This window comes from Neofelis nebulosa, chromosome 4, assembly GCF_028018385.1.
Source record: "Neofelis nebulosa isolate mNeoNeb1 chromosome 4, mNeoNeb1.pri, whole genome shotgun sequence".
Classification (NCBI taxonomy): Eukaryota; Metazoa; Chordata; class Mammalia; order Carnivora; family Felidae; genus Neofelis; species Neofelis nebulosa.
Window position 1 is genome coordinate 50,741,217 of NC_080785.1, and position 22,254 is coordinate 50,763,470.

General features: G+C 51.5%; 2 protein-coding genes and 1 long non-coding RNA gene across 3 annotated transcripts; 2 read left to right on the plus strand and 1 right to left on the minus strand.

The window, feature by feature from the left end:
* Positions 1–225: 225 nt before the first annotated feature.
* On the minus strand, positions 226–2,130 carry LOC131509234 (uncharacterized). The gene is made up of 2 exons (XR_009260380.1): positions 877–2,130; positions 226–659 (listed from the first exon to the last, which is right to left on the minus strand). It is a non-coding gene; the product is annotated as an uncharacterized LOC131509234 (long non-coding RNA).
* A 1,421-nt stretch (positions 2,131–3,551) lies between these two features.
* HOXA6 (homeobox A6) lies at positions 3,552–7,362 on the plus strand. Its single transcript, XM_058724768.1, has 2 exons — positions 3,552–5,689; positions 7,103–7,362. The coding sequence occupies exons 1-2, from the start codon at positions 5,248–5,250 to the stop codon at positions 7,360–7,362; spliced, it is 702 nt and encodes a 233-aa protein (XP_058580751.1). The 5' UTR covers positions 3,552–5,247.
* A 4-nt stretch (positions 7,363–7,366) lies between these two features.
* HOXA5 (homeobox A5) lies at positions 7,367–11,454 on the plus strand. The gene is made up of 2 exons (XM_058724760.1): positions 7,367–9,951; positions 10,944–11,454. Exons 1-2 carry the CDS (start codon positions 9,057–9,059, stop codon positions 11,192–11,194), a joined length of 1,146 nt encoding a protein of 381 aa, XP_058580743.1. The 5' UTR covers positions 7,367–9,056; the 3' UTR covers positions 11,195–11,454.
* The last annotated feature ends 10,800 nt before the right edge of the window (positions 11,455–22,254 follow it).

The following is a 22,254-nucleotide window of genomic DNA, read 5'->3' on the forward strand; positions in this document are numbered from 1 at the left end:
GTAAGGGGCGAAGGGCGATGGGGACAGCGCAGAATAGCCTGAGCTCGGCGGGCGAAGACCTCGACTCCAGCCTCCTGCCTAGGTTGGGCCCAATTCTTATTGCTCTTTTAATAAAACCCGGCCCAACTGGGTTTGTAAAACCTGCGTCCCCAAGTCGGGGCAGCCTCGGTGGTAAGATGGCGCCGGTGTAAGAGCTGCCTCCTCTTAGTGATGGGGAAAGGGTCATAAATCCGTTGTTGTTTATGAAAATTTACAACTTTGCAATACAACTTTATGAGTTGTTCGGCCCTTCCATTGGCCGCTGTCGGTCATGTGGATGGGAACCGTGAACATGAACTTTTTTATAATTTCCCTTGCGAGAATAGAGCCGCATTCTTTTGCTCCGCTCCGTCCTGCCTGCTTCGGAGCTCTGCCTTCCAGCCGGGCTTGGCTGCGCTTTGTCCGGCGATGGCGAGCGAGACGAGGCCCCGGCCCGGCCCGGCCCGGCCGTTCCCGCTGGAGGTGGGGCGCGTCCAGTTCCCGGCGCCGCGGCGGCCGCTTCGCAACTCGCAACCTGGCTAATTTCCTGCGTCCTCTGGCACCAGGAAGGAGGACAATTCGTCTCCCCGGCTGCCCAAGCGACAGCTGTCAGAGGGGCAGGAGCTTCTGGGAGCCGCCATCTGAAGGTGAGACATGTGGGGAGACAGGAGCAAAGGTGGTGAGATGGCAGCAGGCGCCGGCGGCGGTGGGAGAGGGCACTAGGGCGGCTTTGAAGAGGGGCATACTCACCCTCGCCCACACTCACCGTTCACACTTGCCCCCCTTCACACGTGCGCGCGCGCGCGCACACACACACACACACACACACACTCTCCCTCTCTCCTCTCTCTTGCTCACCATGGCAGTGAATGCCAGCCTCCTTTCAGTGGCACAGCGCCCTGGCATGGGGCAGGAGCAGTGAGGTCTCTCCCCTCTTCCCCAGCGACCTTGCCGAGCCCAAAAAGAAGTGGCCCTGCCCTCCGCGTTCCTTGCCAGTCTCCCGGGTTTGGATTTTTTTTTTTTCTTTCATTCATGACCCAGTTGGCTCGGTTGAATTTCCCAACAATTGAAGACAGTTCCCGACCTGGGGAGGTGGGAAGAGGTGAGGGCAAAGTGAATTAATCGACCTGCTTTTTATTAGTGTCAACACAGCACCTTCTATTCTGAGGGAATCGGTTTCTGGAGAGAAAGGTAGAATGAGGGGGAAAAAACAAACAAACAAAAACTTACTAATTCGGCCAGGTTCTTCTGCTGATTGCCTGCTTCCTTTCACGCGGTTTTCCGATGACAGATGTGTCTGAAGCGCGGGGAGAGGGACTAGGTGCGTGGGTGGAACTCTGTGTTGGAGGAGAGGATGGGGTTAATTGGCTGGGTGTTGCTTGGCGGGAAGTTTCGGTGCAGAGAATGTAGTGGTGTTATTGAGAGTGGCAGGGGCCCGCAGCTAAGGTTGAAAGAAGGACGCAAACCGCGTCTGGGCGATAGGGGGACCCCACCACCCCCACATCGGCGCAGCGGGCCGCCGACCGCGGGCCCCACTTTCCGCGAGCCGGGAGGGGACTGTGAAGCCGCCCGGGAGGCACGGAGGGTACCGTGGGCATTGACTTTATGTGGAGGGGTGGCACAGACCGTTGCTTGGCCTGGTTGCGCGTTGGCCAGATTTGCCCCGGGAGCTTCCTGGGACTGCGACCAGAAACGATCCTGAGGTTCTGGGCTCGAGTTCTTTTTGTTTGTTCTGTGGTTCTGGTCGTTGTTGTTGTTTTTCCACCTTAAGATAATACCTTGGTGTGCATTCGAAAATTAAGAAGGGGCTGTAGATGTTTGGGACGTCCACCGGCGCTGTGGGTGCACTCAGCGCGGATAAAGCTGAGCGTTTGCGTCGCAGGGCCTCGGGCTGCCTGACTGCGGCTGCCGCGGGCAGATTATTTATTGCGACCGCGCTGGGCGCTCGCTGCTGCCACGCTGTGGCCGTCGCTGGGACCGACGCCAGCCGCAGCCCCGCGTCGTGCAGCCTGGCGCGACTGCTGCGCGGGCCCCTCAGAGATTCCCAAGCAGGCCGAGCAGAGGGGGGCAAGGGAGGACCTGAGGGGCGGCCTCCCAGGGCCTGTCGGGAACCTCCCCCGCCTTGGCCACCCCTGATAGGAGCTGGAAGCCCGACTAGACTCGGGTCCTCCCCCTACCCCCAGCGCCATGGAGACTGGTTGCACAGGCGGCCTGGCACGTTATGGCTGCTTCTATCCAAACTGCGCGTCCCAAGGCGTCCCCGGGGCGCACGCTGGTTCGGGGAAGGCGCCCGCTTTGGGATTTTCAAATCGGAGAGACCATTCCTGGCCCAGAGGCCTGCAGGCCTGGCTGGCCCTGAGGAGGATTGGCTATGGCAAGGAAGGCGGGCTTTGGCGTCAGGCGAGGGCCTGTGACAGGCAGAGGCCGCACCTGTATGCTATGGGCTCTGGCCTGGGCTACAGATCCAGGCGGCCCCGGGTGGCCCTCAAGGTCCCCCCCACACACCGGCGGGCCGCCCTCCAAGCTGGCGGAGGTCGAGTGGGCAGCCCAGAGAAAGGGCGGACTGTGGGGCCCTGCTCACCATCCAGTCCCCCTTGAAGAGCAGCTGGAAGGTAAGTAGACCTTCTCTGTGGCTTTGACCTAGAAAAGAGTGTCCTGATAGCCATTCTCACTATCCCAGGAGAGGCTCCCTCCAGCGTCTGGGGCTCCTATTCTTGCCTGAGTGTGTGTGTCTCTCTCTCTCTCTCTCTCTCTCTCTCTCTCTCTCTCTATATATATATATATATATATATACACCTAAAGCTGGTTGGAGAAATAAATTGGGCCGTTGCCAACCTGATATGTACCAGCCTTGGCTAACACCTGGAGATTTCAATTTATTTTTTTCTGTCTCACTGCCTATAGAAGCTAGAAACACAATGGTTTTTGGCTCTTAGCTGAGAAATCAAATTCTGTCATTGTCTGGGGGGTAATTATTAGATCAAGAATCTAAGTCAAACCATAACAAATAATAACAATAGTAGTCTACGTAGTCAACTGCCATCACTCCCAATGCTGTGTGAGACCTGGAGGTATGAAGCAGAAATTATAGATGTAAACATTTCTCAACATCTCCCAACAGTTATTTTTGTCTTATATAATAATAATTTGCTTGACGTCACTGTCATCTGATGGTCTTGTTTAGGAAACAATAACTCAAACATGATTTTCTTTGGACATAGCCTTAAAAAAATAGTTCCCTTTAAAATTGTTTACTTGAGTTTTCATTTTCACCTATGGGGTCCATTCCCTGAAGAAATTCCAGGAAAATGCTACATTCTCTCTTCTCCTGCCAGGCCCTTTTTACATATGCAAAGGAGAAACTTTCCCAGCGTGGATTGATTGGGGCACAGGGAGAAGGCTTCTGGGTGTAGACCCCATCGTATGGGCAACAGCTACTTTCTAGGGTGCTTGCTAGTTCTGTGGAGGCCACCCTTAGCCCAGTCCTTTCCCAGTTTTCTCCCTTTGAGGGAAGTGAGGGCAGGGGCAAAAAAAAATCAAAAAGCAAGGAGGAGATTAAGGAAGTCGTTGTCAGATTCCAGGAGGGCATTGCCACCCCCAAGTCCTGAACCCCATCAGCCTGCATTCATCAGAGTTTTACAGATCTTAGAAACATCCTCCGGAAATTCAACCAAATTGTATAAATAGTCTTTCTTCAGCCTCCACAGAATTGAGGATTTTAAAGCTAATTCAAGGGTTTTACAAGCCCAACAAATACAGTTGTAAAAATGCCATTGGAAAGATATCACGTTTTACAAAATGAGATTGATCCATGTGCTGTAAAAGTCAACTATCTCCAAGGCACACCTATCAAGCAAGGGCAGCCAGGGACACGCTTTTCACCTCCTGTCTGGGAAAGGCCAGGCCTGTGACAACGGCAAAAGCAATGCAGACGATTCCTGGAGCCCGTGAGGCAACTGTTCCCCGCACTGGGGCAACTGCAACCGGCAGGCCCCCAGCAGTCCCAGGAAAGGCAGGGGAGAGGGTACACCCCAGGAAAGTGCGGGCTGTCGGGCACCCCAGAAACCAAGCACATCAATTATCCCACAGCCTTTGGGACATCCCAGCTGCCCTCTATGCCTGGCTCGGCAGGGACCTTGGGATGCCGTGCCTCCAGAAAGAGGACAGATATTCCACATCTGGATCTGTCTCAGCTCTGAGCACTTCGGGTGTTGAGAGGACGAGTCCCAAGGGCTGGGTGAGGGGAGCAGGTTCCCCCGTTTTGCTTCGAAGCTCAGTCTCCAGGCCACTCCCCTGTAGGTCCCTTTCTTGTTGAAACCAGTGGTTTCTGGCCTCTGGATTCCTGGGTTCAAAGGTGGTACGGGGACGCACAGCTTGTGGGGTGCTTTGAGGCCAGGCGGTCGCTGGCCATTGGAGGGGAGCCCGTCTGGGCTCAACCGAGACGTGTTGTATGTGGGCGGATGGGGTTGCCAGGGGAAGACGTTTAGCCGCGTCCTGGTCAGCTCGAGGTGAGCCTTCGGCTCCCGGCGGTAGCGAGGCCCAGGCCCTTGGTGGGAGTGGGAAGGAAAGAGGGAAGGGATGCACGGATTCCTAAGACGCAGGAGTGAGGAGCTGGGCGTGAAGGCCTGGTTTCTCAGGCCCCCTTCTTCAGTCCCGGAACCCGCACCCACGGGCGGGGGCGTGCAGAGGGAGGGGCACGCTCAGGGCCCTGCGGGGCGGGCAAGCCGGCCAGGAGCTAAGCCGTCGTGGTCACCGCCCCTCCCGGCGCGGGGCTGTCAGGTTTCCTGTTTGGAAAGAAAAACCAGCAAAATCCGAAAAGGCAAGAAGGGGAGGAGGAGGGAGCGGGCCTGGCGGGGCCTTTGCGGCGGCCCGGACTCTAGTGCCCCTACCCCGGCCTGATTCGCACGCCCCTGCCCGGGCCGTGCCCGCCGCTGGCGTTCGGAAAGAGAGCCGGGCCGGCTGGCTGTGCGCGCCCATTAATCTGCCGGGCGGGCGGCGGGCGGGCGGGCTGGGGGCTGTTTGTAACTTTGCTGCCTCGGTCGCCGCGGTCCCCGGGGAGCGGGCTCCAGCGCTCGCTCCCATTGGCCGCCGCCGCGTCAGCTGGTGCGATTTGCTGCTGTCGCTTTTGGCGTTCGGCCATCCAGAAACAAACCAGTTCGATGACTACTAATAGTTATAGCCAGATGTACTAATACACAACAAATCACAGTCCTGCAGAGGGGCGCGCAAATGAGTTCCTATTTTGTGAATCCCACTTTCCCCGGGAGCCTGCCCAGCGGCCAGGACTCCTTCTTGGGCCAGCTGCCCCTCTACCCGGCTGGCTATGACGCGCTGAGGCCCTTCCCGGCCTCGTACGGGGCGTCGAGCCTCCCGGACAAGACGTACACCTCACCTTGTTTCTACCAACAGTCCAACTCGGTCCTGGCCTGCAACCGGGCGTCCTACGAGTACGGGGCCTCGTGTTTCTATTCTGATAAGGACCTCAGTGGCGCCTCGCCCTCAGGCAGTGGCAAGCAGAGGGGCCCCGGGGACTACCTGCACTTTTCTCCCGAGCAGCAGTACAAACCCGACAGCAGCAGCGTGCCGGGCAAAGCCCTCCATGACGAAGGCACCGACCGGAAGTACACGAGCCCTGTTTACCCCTGGATGCAGCGGATGAACTCCTGCGCGGGTAAGGCATTTCCCTGCAGCCCCCCCAAGAGAGTGGAGGGAGAGGGGGAAGGGGGCAGGGAAAGAAGGAAGGAAGGAGGAGACGGAAATTAGAAAGAGGAAATGGAGAGAAAGGAGGAAAGAATGAACAAAGTTTCTTTGGCTTTTTAAAGAGATTAAAGAAAAAGAAAGAAAAAAGAAAACTAAGCCATTCCCACTGAGGCAATCAAGCTGTGGCAGAGTGAAGGCACGGCACTGGTGTCCATGTAAGGTGACACCCTAGGGGATCGAGAGGGGTCACTGCCACCCTACGTGAGACCCTGTGACAGGGGCAACCTGAACAGAGAGTGAGGCTGGAGGGGAGGGAGTGCCTGCCCACACTTCCCCCTGGAAACACCCTGCACAGATCCCCAAGTAGAAGATGGCCTTCTGCACCCATCACTGATCATTCCCCTTCACCCCCCAATCCCTCTCCTTTCTGCCCTTCAAAACCCCATGTAGTTAGAGGCTCTCACTTGGCCTCTTCTAGTGTCTCCCCAAAGCCTTGGAGGGCCACATCCCCAGCCTCAGGATTTTTTTTTCCTCTTTCTCCTCCCTTCCCTCCTCCCCCTTCCACTCAACTGCTCACTCTTAGCCAACTTCTGCCTCCTTTTGAGGCCCTGCCTGAGTCTCACACACCCAGCCTGGGGGGAGCCCCCCAACCTTGGGTTCCTTTGGCACCAGAACAGATAGCCCATCACAGTCCTACATTTCCAGAAACCCCAGATGGCCCATAGCTCCATCCCTTTGCCTCTGGTTTCCAAAAACTCAACAGAGAATCCTAGGACAGAACCCAGTGCAGATTTTTAAGCTTCTAGTGTTTTGCTTTAAAAGCCTTGTTTTGTTTTGTTTTGTTTTGTTCCAAGGGAGCTCTGCATTTCGCAGAAGGGCCATACAATTTGGGGGCGTTTGCAAAGATTTGAGAGGGCTGACCAGTTTTCATTTTCCAAAAAAACATGTTGAGTCCTGACATGTCTGGCCACAGTAACACCTTCACAGAGATTCGTGTGTGAGTTCCGAGTGTCTACCCTACTCACAGGGCTCCACACCCATCACTTCCAGACACAAGCTCTGCACTCCCACAAAAACACGACCCAGGTACCCTGAATTAAGAATGCTCATTCTATTCCTTTTGCCTGTAATGGTTTTCTTGCAGAGCAGATTTTTCAAAAACAATAAGTTCTCACTTCAGGTTGTCTTAGGTGGAAAACATCTCGCTTGGTATGAAATAATCTTCTCCCATCCTTCCCGCTTTCAGCCTTAGACACAGCGAAAGAGGCTGGAGTGGAGAGGGGTGGTTTCCAGCTTAGAGGCCAGGGGCGCGGGGCGCGGGTCTGACTGGTTCGGCGGCCGGGATCCTCCTGGCTCACTGGCGCCCGGCCATTTCTGCCCGCAGGTGCCGTGTATGGAAGTCACGGGCGCCGAGGCCGCCAGACCTACACGCGCTACCAGACGCTGGAGCTGGAGAAGGAGTTCCACTTCAACCGCTACCTGACGCGGCGCCGCCGCATTGAGATCGCCAACGCGCTCTGCCTCACCGAGCGCCAGATCAAGATCTGGTTCCAGAACCGCCGCATGAAGTGGAAAAAGGAAAATAAACTCATCAATTCCACACAGCCCAGCGGGGAGGACGCTGAGGCAAAGGCGGGCGAGTAGACGCCTGGGCAGGGACCAGGCCAGCACCGCAACCTCCCTCGGCTTTGCCCCCTTGCCTTCGCCTGCTCCCCAACTTTTCTCCCCCGCCTGCCCCCATCCGGGGGGCTTCTGCAGCTTCAGGGGAGCCGGGAGCTTTGCAAACGCCTGAGCATTTATTTCTCTCACACACACAAAATCCCACACACAGCCAATCTCAGCGGTGGAGCGGGGCGCACTGCACACACAGTCCCGCTCTCCAAGGCTGCCCTAGCCGGCTTCGGATCCCAGGGCGCGCCCCGAATTCGTCCCCGGCTCTTGTGCTAGCGCCTTTGCGCGCCCCTGAGCTTGGGACGCGGGGTTGCTGGAGAGGAAAGAACCTGGGCCGAGCCCCTTTTGGTGCCTGGGCGTTTTCGCCTCGGTCCCTCGCCACCAAGTCCCGGAGGGCACCACCAAATCGACTCCGGCCACTGGAAAGAGGGGGCATAAAGGCTGGGGCCCCAGCACTTTGGTGGCATCCCAGGCCGCCCCTAGACAGGAAGAAGCGTGAGGAACAAAGGGGGCCCTGAGACAGCCTTGTCTCTCGGCCCCGCGCGCGACCGTCCGTGGAAGAGAAGCAGCCTCAGCTGAGCCGACCCAACCTGAGCGCGGGTGGAACTTTACAGCCCCGGGAGAGACTGGGCTCCCGAAGTCTCCAGCTCCGGATCCCGGATCCCCGCCTCCGACAGTGCCTGCGCAGCCACCAGAGAGTAGCTTTCAGGACCTAAGGAGGGGGCCCAGGGCCATGGGAACGGCAAGAGTCCTGGTTTCCAAATGTGCCAGGGGTGCCTGCGACTCTCAGCCTCCAGCGGGAAGTACCCTCCATGCCTTTCGGCTACATTCGTGATTCACTTTCGTCTTTCAGGACCCAGGAAAATAACTACGAAGATCCTAGGCACTAACACGAAATGCTTCCATTAGCACCCTCATTTTACTCCTGGAGATCTAAGCAAGACCCTAATAACTCGGCCCACGGATTCCCAGCCCCCAAACAGCTTCTGTGGCTGCGGGGAGCCTGGGCCCACTCGCTGGGTTCACCGAGAACCCTCCGAATTGGGGCCCGGCTGGCTCGAGGAAAGGGACCTGGTGGTGAAGATTCTCCAGGCTGGATACTTAAAGCAAATCAAATAGCGAACTAATGACACGAAAACCATATTTGCACGAAAGAAAAATCGACTCCGGTTATAAAAGTGTATGGAATTTGACCTCGCCTCGGAGAAACACTACACAAAAGCTATCTTTAATAGACGCCTGTCATTTAAGAGCGGCAGGGACACTGTCCCTCATGCACTCACAAAAAAAACAGAGCCGTAATTGTAGCTGCTGCTGCGGGCAGGATTTATTTCTCCAATTGGCTAAATGGCCTCCCCCCTTCCCCGAAGGTGATATCTGTATTTTCAAATTTCAGAGCTGCCGGCACGACGGGCAAAACCGACCCCAACCTCAACACAAAAATAAGAGGGGCTGCACAGCGGGGAAATAAAGTTGTTGTAAATAAAATCCAAGTCACCGTCTCCCCCCAATCCTCTGCATCCTCGCCGGGCGCGCGATCGGCAGCTGACGGCCTCACAATTGGTACATCCTAATGGAACTGCGAGGGAAATGCAATAATTTTGCCATAATGGGCTGTAACCTCAATTCGACCCCGGCCCTTGCAGCCCTCGGTCGGAAGCGGAGCGATGCGCCCTGCCTCCAGCGGGTGGCGCTCGAGTCCGACTGAACGGCGGCGGCGGGTGGCGGGCACGCGCCTGGGGCGCGCGCGCCACCCCTCTTGCCTCCACCCAACTCCCCCATTAGTGCACGAGTTTACCTCTAGAGGTCATCAGGCAGGATTTACGACTGGACAACAAAAGCACGTGATTCGAAGTCGTACCCCATATTTGGGTGCCTACGTAGGAGGGAACCAAGTACATGTCCCAGTCATTTCCATAATTCATCATAAATTGTGCAAGGGTGCTATAGACGCACAAACGACCGCGAGCCACAAATCAAGCACACATATCAAAAAACAAATGAGCTCTTATTTTGTAAACTCATTTTGCGGTCGCTATCCAAATGGCCCGGACTACCAGTTGCATAATTATGGAGATCATAGTTCCGTGAGCGAGCAATTCAGGGACTCGGCGAGCATGCACTCCGGCAGGTACGGCTACGGCTACAATGGCATGGATCTCAGCGTCGGCCGCTCGGGCTCCGGCCACTTTGGCTCCGGGGAGCGCGCCCGCAGCTACGCGGCCGGCGCCAGCGCGGCGCCTGCCGAGCCCAGGTACAGCCAGCCGGCCACGTCCACGCACTCGCCTCCGCCCGACCCGCTGCCCTGCTCCGCCGTGGCCCCCTCGCCCGGCAGCGACAGCCACCACGGCGGGAAAAACTCCCTGGGCAACTCCAGCGGCGCCTCGGCCAACGCCGGCAGCACCCACATCAGCAGCAGAGAGGGGGTTGGCACGGCGTCCGGAGCCGAGGAGGACGCCCCCGCCAGCAGCGAGCAGGCGAGCGCGCAGAGCGAGCCGAGCCCGGCGCCGCCCGCCCAACCCCAGATCTACCCCTGGATGCGCAAGCTGCACATAAGTCATGGTAAAGCCAGCCTTTTTCTAAATCCACGCGGCCGCGGGGGCGCGGCTTTCGGTCCCCCCTCTCTCCTTTACCGCCCTCTCTCCCCATGTCTCTCCTGGTCTCGCCTCTCCCAGCCCTGTGGAGTCTCTCCCCGCCGTTCTCCTTCCCCTGCTTCCCTCCTTTCACCTTCTCTTCTCTGCAGCGCCCAGCGCTCGCAAATGGGGACGGGGGTGGTGGAGAAGGGCCGCTGGCCAAGCAAGTTTAGACGGTGCAACGGGGGGGGGGGGGGGGGAGGAAAAATGCCATATCGAACCCCAGCGCCTCGGAACGCGCTCCCGGGTCAAGCCAGCCGAGCAGGGCGCAGAGAGGTAGAGGATGGCAGTAGGGGCCGTGAATCGGGCTTGTCAGGACGGATAATTTATGAGGAGGGCTACGCTGGGGAAACAGCGTTACTAATTAGAGTCCCCGAAAAGGGGCTTGGGGGGGAATAATCGAGGCGAGAGCCGGCGGGATTCTGAAGTTTGGGAGCAGAAGGGACAGCAGGAAAGGGAAGAAAAAGAAAGCAGGCGCCCCAAGCGTGCAGGCTGGAACAGAAGGCGGCTCGCGGGGCTGGAACTTTAAGGGAGGGTGACCTGGAGGCCACTTGGACGCTCAGGAAAGGGCCTGGCTTCCGTGGGTTTCTGAGAGGTGGGCTGCCTGGGAGGGCTGTTCCCCGCCTCGGGGTGCCAGGGGCAGGGCCAGAGGGCAGGAGAGGGGTGAAGGCAAGCCGGGCGATCCTTCGGGACGCGGCTCCAGCCTCAGACGGGCCGATTGTTCCCAGAGTCCAAATTGTATTGTTTTCTCTCTAGAAAGGAAGAGGGAAGGAAATTCGGGAGGGGTGGGCGGGTGAGGAGAGAGGACTTGTTGAGCTTTTTCTCCCCTGTTCCTTGCTCAGGAACCCCGGCTCGTCCAGCTGACTTGGGTAACCCGGGGCTGCGGAGTTGGTGGCTAAATCGCTGACTTTTCTGTTGCAGACAACATAGGCGGCCCGGAAGGCAAAAGGGCCCGGACGGCCTACACGCGCTACCAGACCCTGGAGCTGGAGAAGGAGTTCCACTTCAACCGCTACCTGACCCGCCGGAGAAGGATTGAAATAGCACATGCTCTTTGCCTCTCCGAGAGACAAATTAAAATCTGGTTCCAAAACCGGAGAATGAAGTGGAAAAAAGATAATAAGCTGAAAAGCATGAGCATGGCGGCGGCGGGAGGGGCCTTCCGCCCCTGAGTATTTGAGCGTTTAAAGTACTGAGCAGTATTAGCGGATCCCGCGTAGTGTCAGTACCAAGGTGACTTTCTGAAACTCCCTTGTGTTCCTTCTGTGAAGAAGCCCTGTTCTTGTTGCCCTAATTCATCTTTTAATCATGAGCCTGTTTATTGCCATTATAGCGCCTGTATAAGTAGATCTGCTTTCTGTTCATCTCTTTGTCCTGAATGGCTTTGTCTTGAAAAAAAAAATAGATGTTTTAACTTATTTATATGAAGCAAGCTGTGTTACTTGAAGTAACTGTAACAAAAAAAAAAAGAGGGAAAAAAACCCACAAAAAAGTCCCCCTTCAACCTCGTTTAGTGCCAATGTTGTGTTGCACTCCAGTTGTTTAACTGTGCATGTGAGTGGAAGTGTTCCTGTCTCAATAGCTCCAAGCTGTTAAAGATATTTTTATTCAAACTACCTATATTCCTTGTGTAATTAATGCTGTTGTAGAGGTGACTTGATGAGACACAACTTAACTTGTTTGACGTGTAGTGACTAGTGACTCTGTGACGAAAACTGTGACTCCAAGCGGTGTGTCCCTGCGTGCCTTTGTAGGACCCTTTGCACGAACTCTGGAAGTGGCTCTTATAAGCGCAGCTTCAGTGATGTATGTTTTTGTGAACAAAGTTACAAATATTGTCCGAGTCTGGCTGTTTAAGCAAACTGTGATCAGCTTTTTTTTTTTTTTTTTGTATTTGTTTTTAAGGAAAAAATACTGACTGGAAACAAAAAAATAAACTTTCTATTGTAAGTTCTCTTGGTCTGGTTTGTGCCAAATAGCAAGCGGCTCTTTCTGTTCTTCCGTCTGTCTGTCCAGTGCTGGAAGGCAGGGAGTCTGAGGCTACCTGAGCAGCCTGCCTGTGAAGGAGACCTCAGACCGACACCCTGACCCGCGACCTTCCTAACTGTGACCCATCAGAGTTCAGGGCAGAAGGTGGAGACGCGGTAGGTGGTTCTCAAGCCTGAGTCCGACCTGCCCATCTCTGAGGAAACCAAGTTAACTTGCTGGGTACAAAAAAGAGGAAGAGAGAGAAAGGAGCAAAGCACAGGGCTTTGTTAACAGCCCTTAGGGCCCACACTGATGCTGCCTCTTTCCTGAGGTCACATCCTAGGCCTCCACTTGCTGAAGAGGCTGCTGTGCCACATTGTGGCCCCCAAACCCTCTGCCTCTGACCCACCCAGGCACCCCTTCCCATTCCTCACCCTGAGCCCGGCTGGCTTCTTTTGCTACAATTAATTTGCTACAAATGGAAGGTACTTACCCCATCCTAGCTCGATTGGGAAACTCCTCAGGGCAGCTAAAGCGCAACTAGAGATTTGCACATTTACCGACTGCTTACACTGATGCCGTCTTTCCTTTTAAAAGTTATAAAACAGTAAACTTTATAAGCCCCAGTTCCGGCTATATGACATTTGGGTGCCAAATGAATAGGGTTTTGTCTATGAATTAGATCGTAAAATCATCCATAGCACAGACAGATCGGCTCACTGGCTATAAAACGTCACGTGGGGCCATTAAAGTAAGTTTTATGGTTTTGGGGAGTTGACATCCAACATTATATACCACATAACATATAATCTCACTGACGCTGGACTCCATTTGACTCTTTTGCAGGCTACGTGTGCCGCCTGGTCATTCAAATTGTCAATTTTAGGTCCAGAAGTGTCCAAACCACAAGTTCTCAAAACTCTCTGAAAAATGGCTCCCTCCGAGTTAAGGTAAGCTTGCCTCCTGAGCGCTTTCAAGTTTATTTGTACTCTGAAAACTTTCTTCCTCGATCTCCTTCCCTCCCTCCCTTCCTCCCTCCCTCCCTCTCTCTCCCTCTCCCTCTCTCTCTCTCTCTCTCTGTGGTTCAGTAACTCGGAGGTTGCCTCTGAATTCAAAAGGGCAGAGCCAACTCTCCCTCTGCCCACAAGAGCAGCGCCAGGAGCCAGCTCTGCGGAGGCACCCCGGTGAAAAGCGCCTGTGGCCGCCGCGTCCCCAGGCCTAACTTTAATTGCTGCACCACCGCGAATGTTAATGACTTCCGCTGCTCTCGCCGGCGCAAAAGATGATTTTTGTGTGCGAATGGGCCTGTGTGGGGGGACTTGGCGTGGCCGCCCCCCGTTCCGGGGCTGGCGGGGCTGCCTCTTCGGGGGGTAGCGGAGCCCTAGGGTGGGGGCTGGGAGACAGTGGGGCGCCGGCCGCGGGCGCCAAGGGCCGCGCTGCGCTGGGGAGTGCTTGGAGTTTGAAAGAAAGGCCCGGGCTGGGCCGAGGCGGACTCTGGCGGGATTCCTTACGGGGCTGTGGCAATATGTCTTCGCGGGCCGGGGTCATTTGGCAGCACTGAATTGAGGCGGCTGCCTTCGGGGCCGAGTTTCAGGCTGGCTCGGGAGAGCCGGAGGGTGGCAGAGGCCGGCGAGGCGCCGGCCGCACCTCCAGGCTGGGCCCCTGGGTTGCCAGGGACCGCGGGTCCCCACCTGGGGGTGGGGGTGGGGTTGGGGGGGGGGAAGGGCTCACCACCCCCTCCCCCGCACCCGGGACCAGGCCCTGAACCTTGTTTGCCTGCACGTTCTTTTTATTTCGGTGGGACTGTTCTCACCCGCCTGTGAGTCTAAAGCAATAAACTTTATGGCCGGATTTAACTTTAGTCTTTGAATCCCCAGGCTAAATGAAAGGAGTTAAAGCGCTTTCTTTTCTTCCGCCTTCCCTTTCTTCTCGCTCTCTCCTTTCCTTTTCCTCTCCTCCTTTGTAGAATTAAAACATGCAGGCAAAGGACGCTCAAAAGGCAACTTAGGGATCCCCCTAGAAAACACTAAAGATTAGAGAAATTTACTCCCCCTCAACATACAGACAAACTCTCTCTTCCAAACTGTGCCCTAAAGTTTGAGGGGAAGTCGAGGTGTCTTCAATGCCCAACTTAAAAGTCCCCAGAGCCATTAGGTTGTTTTTCCTGACACATCATAAAGGGTAGTTTAGGGAAGAAATTGGTCGTTTGTCAGTAGGAGATTTCCGCCTTTCTTTTGTTAGCTGCTCTTTCTGTTTGATCCCAGGAAATTTACATAATCTATGATTTCCAAAACAGTTCCCAATATTGCACCACCACGAAGTAAGGTGAAGTAAATTTTTCCTGGGTACAATTCCAACTTGGCCTCAGCCACCACCCCCTCTGGCCCCAAACCCTCACATTCTTCAGTGACAAAGTGACTGGGGATGCTGTGGCCTGTCCTGGGGTCTTTCTCTGGATGGATACCCACAAGGGACCTTGCAGATTTCCCCCATTCCCTGGAATAATTAAGCCAAATTCTCCAACTCAGAAATGAAACAAACAAACAAAAAATTAGGACCTTCTGTCTCTTTAGGAGCTGGATAGTTTTCTCAAGTGCTAATTGCTAAAGATATTTGCTAAGGGCTTAAAGTGAAAAGATTTCAAGTGCAGTTTTAGAATTTCAACAAACTTTATTGTGCACTCAACATAAGTCCAACAGTTGTCCCCAAAGTCAGAGGCCCAAAAACAAACCTGGGAAGTTTTTTGAAAAATCAAAACCCTCCCACAAGTCCCACTTCTCTGAACCAGTGGCAAGGCAAATCCCTGAAGTCATCTTGCATGACCTGTGAAAAGACTGGCATTGCAGCGCTCAGTGTCCGCATCTTAGTGGGAACTAGAATGTGAACTCTATTTGCGTTCTCTTTTGTTATTTTGTGTGTCTCTGAGAATTCTGGAGTTTTTGTTTTGCTGCTCTGAGTTTTGGGTTCTTTCTTGGAAAATATTGGGTTAAGGTTTTATTTTAGTTACTCATTTGGTGATCTTGGTTGAGTGATTTCTTGGTGACTAAAATTAGTAGCAGAAAAGAGTGATAAGGCTTCTGGCAGGTTCATTTGAGTAACTTGCCTGGAGGAAGCGTCCACACCACCTCTGTGGCCACATCTCACCCGGGGGTGTGAGGATGGGCAGAAAGGCTATTGGACCGATATCCAGCATTACCCAATATAGAGAATCTTTCCCCTGAGTTAAAAAAAAAAAAAAATACAGCCTATAAATGTGGTCAGCTTGCTTATTTCTGTCTGTTGTAATCTTTATAAAACTTCAGAGTTTCTAAGAGAGCAGGTTAACTCACATGGAGTTAAATGACTTTAAAAACATACAGCATCCAATCAGACCTATGTGAGTGTTATGGGAGAATTTTTTTCTTCCTATTTTCATAGGAGGCATAGCAAAGAGGATGGCTTGTTACCTGCTCGTTTTGTAGGTAAGGTATTTCTTCTTGTACATTCTTTGGAGTTGTTTTTGCAGAGGAACTTACTTAGAAGGAAAAAAAAAATCTCTGTCATTAAGGTCTTTATGAAGACATCCAGCCTTAGCCGGTGGCAGAAATGTCTGTCTGTGCTCCTCATCTTGTAAGAGGAGAAGGTGTTCAGTATGTGCAGGGCCTCGTTTGTTTCTACAAGCTGAAGAGACAATATTTCCTGAACTATAAATATAATAGGAAGCTTCTGGTCACACTTACTTAGGGGTTTGTAAGGGTTTCCATGGTCTGATTTCACAACATTATGCCGAGGTTCCTTTTCTCCAGCTCTTTCCCCTGCTTCGTTGTTGGCGGCTCTGGGAGAGCAAGACAGAATTTTCTACCAGAAACAGAGTCATGTTCATTTGTTGAGATGTGAAGAGTATTACAGCCAAACAATTAGTGAGGGGGGAGCAAATTACATCCTGAAAGATGGGCTATTAAAGAGGAAAACAATCCTTTTAGCTTAAAAGTTGCCCTTCGAAGCCTCTCCCCTGCCTTAGCTCCAGAGTCTGTCCCGAGGTTCTTCTACCGTGGAGAGTGCAGAATGTTGTGGGTTCCATCCCTTTAGCTTCTTAGGCAGAATTTCTTTCTAGTCAATGACAGAACTATAAACGGGGCTTCCAGACGGGGCTGAGGGGGTCAGCCTAGGTTCCCACCCACATAGGAGAGGGGACCCACAGTGCTGGCCATTCTAAACCCCAGAAGTGAAGATATGCCTAGGTCTGTTTTTGTTTGGTGTTTTTCACAAAGGAAGCTGTCCTTCCACCAGGTCCCCTCCCCACAAACCGGTCTTTTCAATAATAATATTTGTTATGAAGGTTATTGGGTAATTATTGCGATTTTGTGAAGCAGCCCTTGCTGGAGGTGAAGTCTGTCATCGCCTAACAAATGACGCTCGTGCAGTTCACTGCCGGGTTAAGTAAATGCAGAGAAGATAAATCTGCACACCCTAGGAATCGCCAGCAGAGCACGCTTTAGTACAAGTTCACAGTCAACTCGCCTGCCTGGGCCAGCTCTCCCAACAATTAGGGCTGCGTCTTTATTTTTAAATAAAGGGGGGAAAAATGCCTCCGGCTCCCACTGCCTGCTTTCTCCCATCCTCTATTTTCTTTCACTTTTTTCAAGGTTCCACCGTCCTATTCCAAATTTTCCCTGTAAATGTGATGATGAGTGGTTTTAAAAACAATCTCCCTCCTATTTAAGTGCTGACAAGAAGAGGTAGGAGGCTGATTTGACAGGGAATACAGTCACAAACACAAAAATACCCAATCCACCCTCTTAATCCAAAAGGTAGCGGCAGAAGCAGGGTGTCCTGGGAGGGGGGAACCCTGCCCCCTGAAAGAAGAGGCACAGCTTTGTGTATCTTTGTGGTTAGTGCGTTGCAACTGCGGGTCAAAAAGTTGAGGGTCAAAAGTTTATGTTGTGCAGCACTCTTAGTCATCTGCCCAGACAGAGTTTGATGTCAATGTTAGAGCCGCGATCTTGACTATCAGCACAAAAGATAAAATGGCTCGGAGTGACGCGTGTATCATGGTATGGACTCCAGGTGAACCCTAGTGGTTGAATGACCTCAATTACGGAGGAAAGGATAGAAAATTCCTCTTTTCAAGAGTAATACGTGCTGTATTTCATCTTGAATTATCGCTCCCATTCTGAGGGAATAGCAGCAGGTAAATAGGCATAGATGACTGAAGCACCGACACCTCAGATGTTGGGGAACCAGGAGGCTGTTTGTGGGTTTGTCACAAAATTAAAAAGCTCAGAACTCATCAGTGGATCTTTAAGAAATAATGTAGCAAGTCTCCAATGTTTCACCATACCTTCAAAGGCAAGAGAACGGGGCAGGAAACTTCCTTTATTTGAAAATTGTTATTTTGATTGGCCAGCTTCTTTTTCTTTTTCATACATACAATGGTCCCGAAAGTGTGTGAGGACAAGGGCAAGCATAGGCACTCCTTGCAAAATGTATTCTTTGCAGTTTTCAAACACAGAATGGTTTTTGTGAAACCGCCACCCACCAGTCGCAAAGAGTTCTCAGAGCTGGGAAGGGGAGGAAAGAAGTGGAAATTCTCCTCAAAGGGCAGGATTCTTCCACCTTCCACCAGCGAGGAAATGCTTATGGGTACCGTGAACATGTTCTTGTTGTTGGAAATTTTTCATTACGTTTGTTGTTAACACTGAACGAAATGTAAGAGAAATGCCACCGTCTGTAGGTGAATAACTGAACTGTAAAGAAGATTCCATTTGGACAGGAAAATGGAATCCATAAATGCCAGACCACTTCGTTAAGACCACCGTGAGGGACTTCTATTCTCCAGAAAAGACTCTTTAAAAATACATTTGGAATAAAAGCTAAGGAGAGGGGAAGCAAGCTCAGGAGGAAGGGTGAGAGGGTCGAAAAGAAAGGGAATAGTGTGTTAAGGAAGCCAACTGGAACCAATGCCTCATGTGTGAGTTGCAAGTGGAAAACTAAACAATATTTTATTTTTCATGCACCGACATTAGCCATTGGTGCCATTAGAATCTGTTTTGGGGGGTGGGGACATAGTTTCCTTTTCTATCTACTGAACTTCAAGTAATCAGTGTAGGAAAACAGAGGAGAAAAATGAAATTTTTTTCTACGTTGTTCTTTTTAACTTTAGAGAGAAGTTAATTCAACTACTCAGAATGTGGACTCTTGCAGGGATTTTTGAGATCATCCCAATATACTCTGGTTGATTGGATTTCCTGGTGCCAGGTACGTTTAGTGGCAAAATAAATATTTCCCAAGCACTGACTTCATGGAAGTCATCAGATTGCTTCCACTGGGCAATGTGTAAAGTTTTTACTCTGGCCAAGAGCTTGAAGCCAAATGGGGGTGTGCCAGATGAAAATAGAAGGAAACAACTGTGGTGATTGCTGTTACAACAATGAACACTTCACCACATCTGGGCTAGCGAAATGAAGAAAACTGAAACCCCCTCTATTACTCACCGAGACAATTATGTGTCTCTTCAAGAAAACCTTGCTATTGTGTTATTGGTTAAAAGCATGCCACACCTTAGAAACATGTCAGCTTCAAGAAGCATAGACACCCCTTAGCCAGTTTTTGTAGTTAAAAAAAAAAAAAAAGTACCTGCAGAAGTTATTGCTTTTAGAGTACCTACTTTTTTTATTTGGAGGATTTTTATCTTTAGGCCTCTTGCACAATCCAGGTTAAAATTCATGTTTAATCCTGATATCAATTTCAATCCTGATGTGTGGGTTGTGTCCACTATTATAAACTACTACAAGGAAACTGCCCTTAAACAATTACTTGGTCAAATGGCTGATTAAGTATTGCTTCTCTAAAATCGTATGCCTAGTGTAGGTATTGGGGAAGCCCTCAAATACTACCATCAGGCATTTTGAAATCCAGCTATTCCCGTATGCGCTCCAGACACAGAACAGTCTGGAGAACTCTTGCTCTAAAGAACAAAGGACAAATACAGTCAATACATTCCATAACGTTTACATTTCCTTTGCTTTTCCCCCTTGGTTTTCCCTGAGAAGGAGTGACCTGGGCAAAGCACCCTGCTCTCTAAAAGGCACTGTATAGACCTTTTAGAAGCGCAAAGTCCAAGGCCGAGGTGAACTTCAGGTCAGCGCGTCTAACAAATATGAAAATGTCGGCTGGTGAAGGGCGCGCCTTGTGATTTAACAAAGACTGTCAATGTGTAAGATTAATAAGAAACAAAATGCACACGGTGTCACTGTTCGGTCACTTTGAAACTTGGGACAGGGTTGCATTCAAGAGGGAAGGCTGTTCCAAATATATTCAAAATGATTCAAATCAGATTCAAACTAGGCTGCAAACACTGCCTCCCTTTCGCCCTCCCTCTCCCTTAGACTCCCTTCGCTCTCCTCTTCCATCTGGGATTCGAGGACATGATGAAAAGTTATTTCATTTAATGGGATTTTAAGAAAGCTTTTGTTGGGAATATATGTTATCTCTGCACGTGGAAATGAGCAAATGTGCTCACCAGTTTCCCAAGAAAAGGATAACGCTTTCACCCTGCTAGGGACTGGAGCCAGTTGGTGTGAGAAGATTAGCATGCTCTCTCTCTGCTCGATTTCAGGGCATCCCATCTTTTCTCTGGCGAGATGCTGCTGGTAAACTTCAGTTTATTTATTAATTGAGTTAGACTCTTCCTGGCTTTACTCTGGTGTGTTGGATCTTGTGTAAAGGCAAGACGTTTTTGTGTGTGTGCTTTTTAAAGTGTTTTTCAAAAGATTATTTGATTCAATGGAACGATGCTATGGCTTGCAAAGAGAGATTGTGGAAGGATCAGAAAAGGTACTGAGATTGTTTATTACAGCCATAAATCTTGCAGTAAAATGTCAAAATGTCGGTGTGTGAGATAACACTTGGTGGTCCTGGCTCCGTTTGTGTTTATGATAGGAACCACAAAGACAAGTTACAGGCCTTGGGGGATTCTGTGTAAGCCCATCTTCCTCAAGTAATAGAACCACATAAAACACAGGCACAGTTAACCCGTTTAGGTTAACCATATACAAAACAGTGCCTGTGCCTCATTAATACTTTAAAATAGAAACTCGGTAGAAGGTTCTGAGGCTAAACAACATGAATTTTGTGTTTTAGTGTCTGTAAATAATACTAAACAGACATAGTTAAGACCCTAGTACTCAAGGCTGACGACATAAGGAGGAAGGCAAATTTTCCTTGTCATTTTTCCCCCTGAAGCTTAGAAAGCCATGTTCTGCAAATTATATTATATATGTATATACTGTTCATATAAAATAGTATATATGTCTATATTATTTTTTCTTGCTTTTGAGAAATACAGATTTGGGCAGCTGTATCACAGGCTAGATTTCCCCCCAACTCTAGAGAGGATGTCTAAAGATTGATTTCTGTCTGTGGCTCAGATTTCATTTCAAAAAATTTCAGGGTGCCCCATGTCGATGGACAGCACTCTTCAGAGACACACATCCAATGTGGGAAACCTCTTTGTACCGCTTCAGGGTGATTCCAGTTGGAAAGCTAACATGATCCCTTTTTTAACCTCTTTTCCTAAATTAGTTTAAAGATTAGTCCCATATAATAGGCTTTATGTGGCTAAGCATTAAATGACTATCCATCAAATGGATATATTCCAGCATTTAGTAACTCATATGAGTAACCGATATAAATGAAGATAGAATTGACATTCCTTTTGAAGTATCTCCAGGCTTAGGCTATAACTTTCCTTGTCTGCGGTTGAGACTCAGTTGTGAGAAGGCTGTTTATCCTGCTCTCTGAAAAACCAACTAAGGTGCGCCAGCTGAAAAATCCTTGCTTTGCATGCCAATATGAAAGTATTTTTAGAATGGTGACTGTGCTACTTTGCACTGCTTTAATCTGGGCTGAAAAGTAGAGGAGCCAGGTGTGTCTGTCACTCAGGAAAAGAAAGGGAAAGTACACACTATGAGTTAAGGCATCAGTATTTACTTCAAAGATCAACATTAGGTGGAATTAATAAGTAATTTATTTCTTAATAATGGCGTAATTAGTTTACCCATCAGATTTCAATTACCAAATGGCAGGCAACAGTCCTCCCCCCCCCCACTTTCCAGAGCTACTGATATCGTTAATATGCTAATTTTCAGCAATTCAGAAATTATAGACTGTCCTGTAGGTGTAACTTTAGCCTCAGATACAGCCTTAGAAAGCAGCGTCCAAAAGATAAAATCTAAAATTCTTAGCGGGGGGAAAAGACCCGTCAGCGATCAGACTAGGCACGGTACCTATTCTGTCCCTAGCTTGTTTTTGTTTGGGGATTGTTCTGAAATAGGAAGTTGCTGGTTTCGAAGCTCGATTTTGTGGAGGCGTCGCTATCTATTCCCACCCTTTGGCTATCTTCTCTCTCACGGCCGCACCTACTAAATGCAAGCATGTTTAAGTCTCATACCGACACCTCCATCAAAATGAGATGCTATCAGAAAGGTTTTGATTTTCCTTAGCTAAAAATTCAAGCAGATTGTCTCTAAAAGGAAGGAAAAATGAAAAATGCCCACCCGGTTACATTGCAATGGCCTTGCTCCTCTGGCCGATTTCTCCCAGCTGTTCACCCACCCACCCTTTGCGGCTCCTGCCGGGCTTCTCAAAGCAGGGGATCTCGGGCGGACTCGGCGAGCACGTTGTGGGGAAGGGGATCAGCTGGTGAAAATATGGATCTGTTGGCCTTATTCGTTTTAATCCGGGGCCACGGTTAAAATCAGGATATCTCCTTGGTCCTCACGCCATTCCTTCCCTCCGCCGGCCTCGAACCCTAGAAGACGCCAGGACAGGCTAGGCTGGGCCCGAGGTCAGCGATGGGCCGCGGCCACTCGGCTGCCCCGAGGCCTAGACCAGGAGTAGGGCACGAAAAGGGCCCGACTTGGGCGTCCGAGAGGACCAGAAGCCCTGGCAGGGCCCGAATTGCCAGCAGGACCCAAAGTTGGGGGGCTGGGGGGGACCAAAGCTCCAGCTCCCTCCCTCCGCCCGGGGCCGGACAGCAGCATCCATCACTCGCCCGCGCGCTTCCTGATCCGGGTCCGCGCGCGCGGCGCGCCCATTGGCGGGGGCAGGTCACGTGGGGGTACTAGGCGGGGCGCGCGTGGGGCCAAGGCGAGCGCCGCGCGCGCGTGCGCGCGGGAGGGGGGGAGGAGCGGCGCGAACTTTGGTGGCGTTGGCGGCGACGGCGGGAGGGGGAGGGGAGGGGAGGGGAGGGGTGGGCGCTTGACAGCGGGGGAGGGGAAGGGAG

What these genes read in the sequence shown, in the direction of transcription:
- HOXA6 (XM_058724768.1), top strand. Translation starts at nt 5,248, where the DNA reads ATGAGTTCCTATTTTGTGAATCCCACTTTCCCCGGGAGCCTGCCCAGC. An exon ending in GCGGATGAACTCCTGCGCGG is followed by an intron (nt 5,690 to 7,102) that starts GTAAGGCATTTC and finishes TTCTGCCCGCAG; the next exon opens with GTGCCGTGTATGGAAGTCAC.
- HOXA5 (XM_058724760.1), top strand. Translation starts at nt 9,057, where the DNA reads ATGCGCCCTGCCTCCAGCGGGTGGCGCTCGAGTCCGACTGAACGGCGG. An exon ending in CAAGCTGCACATAAGTCATG is followed by an intron (nt 9,952 to 10,943) that starts GTAAAGCCAGCC and finishes TTTCTGTTGCAG; the next exon opens with ACAACATAGGCGGCCCGGAA.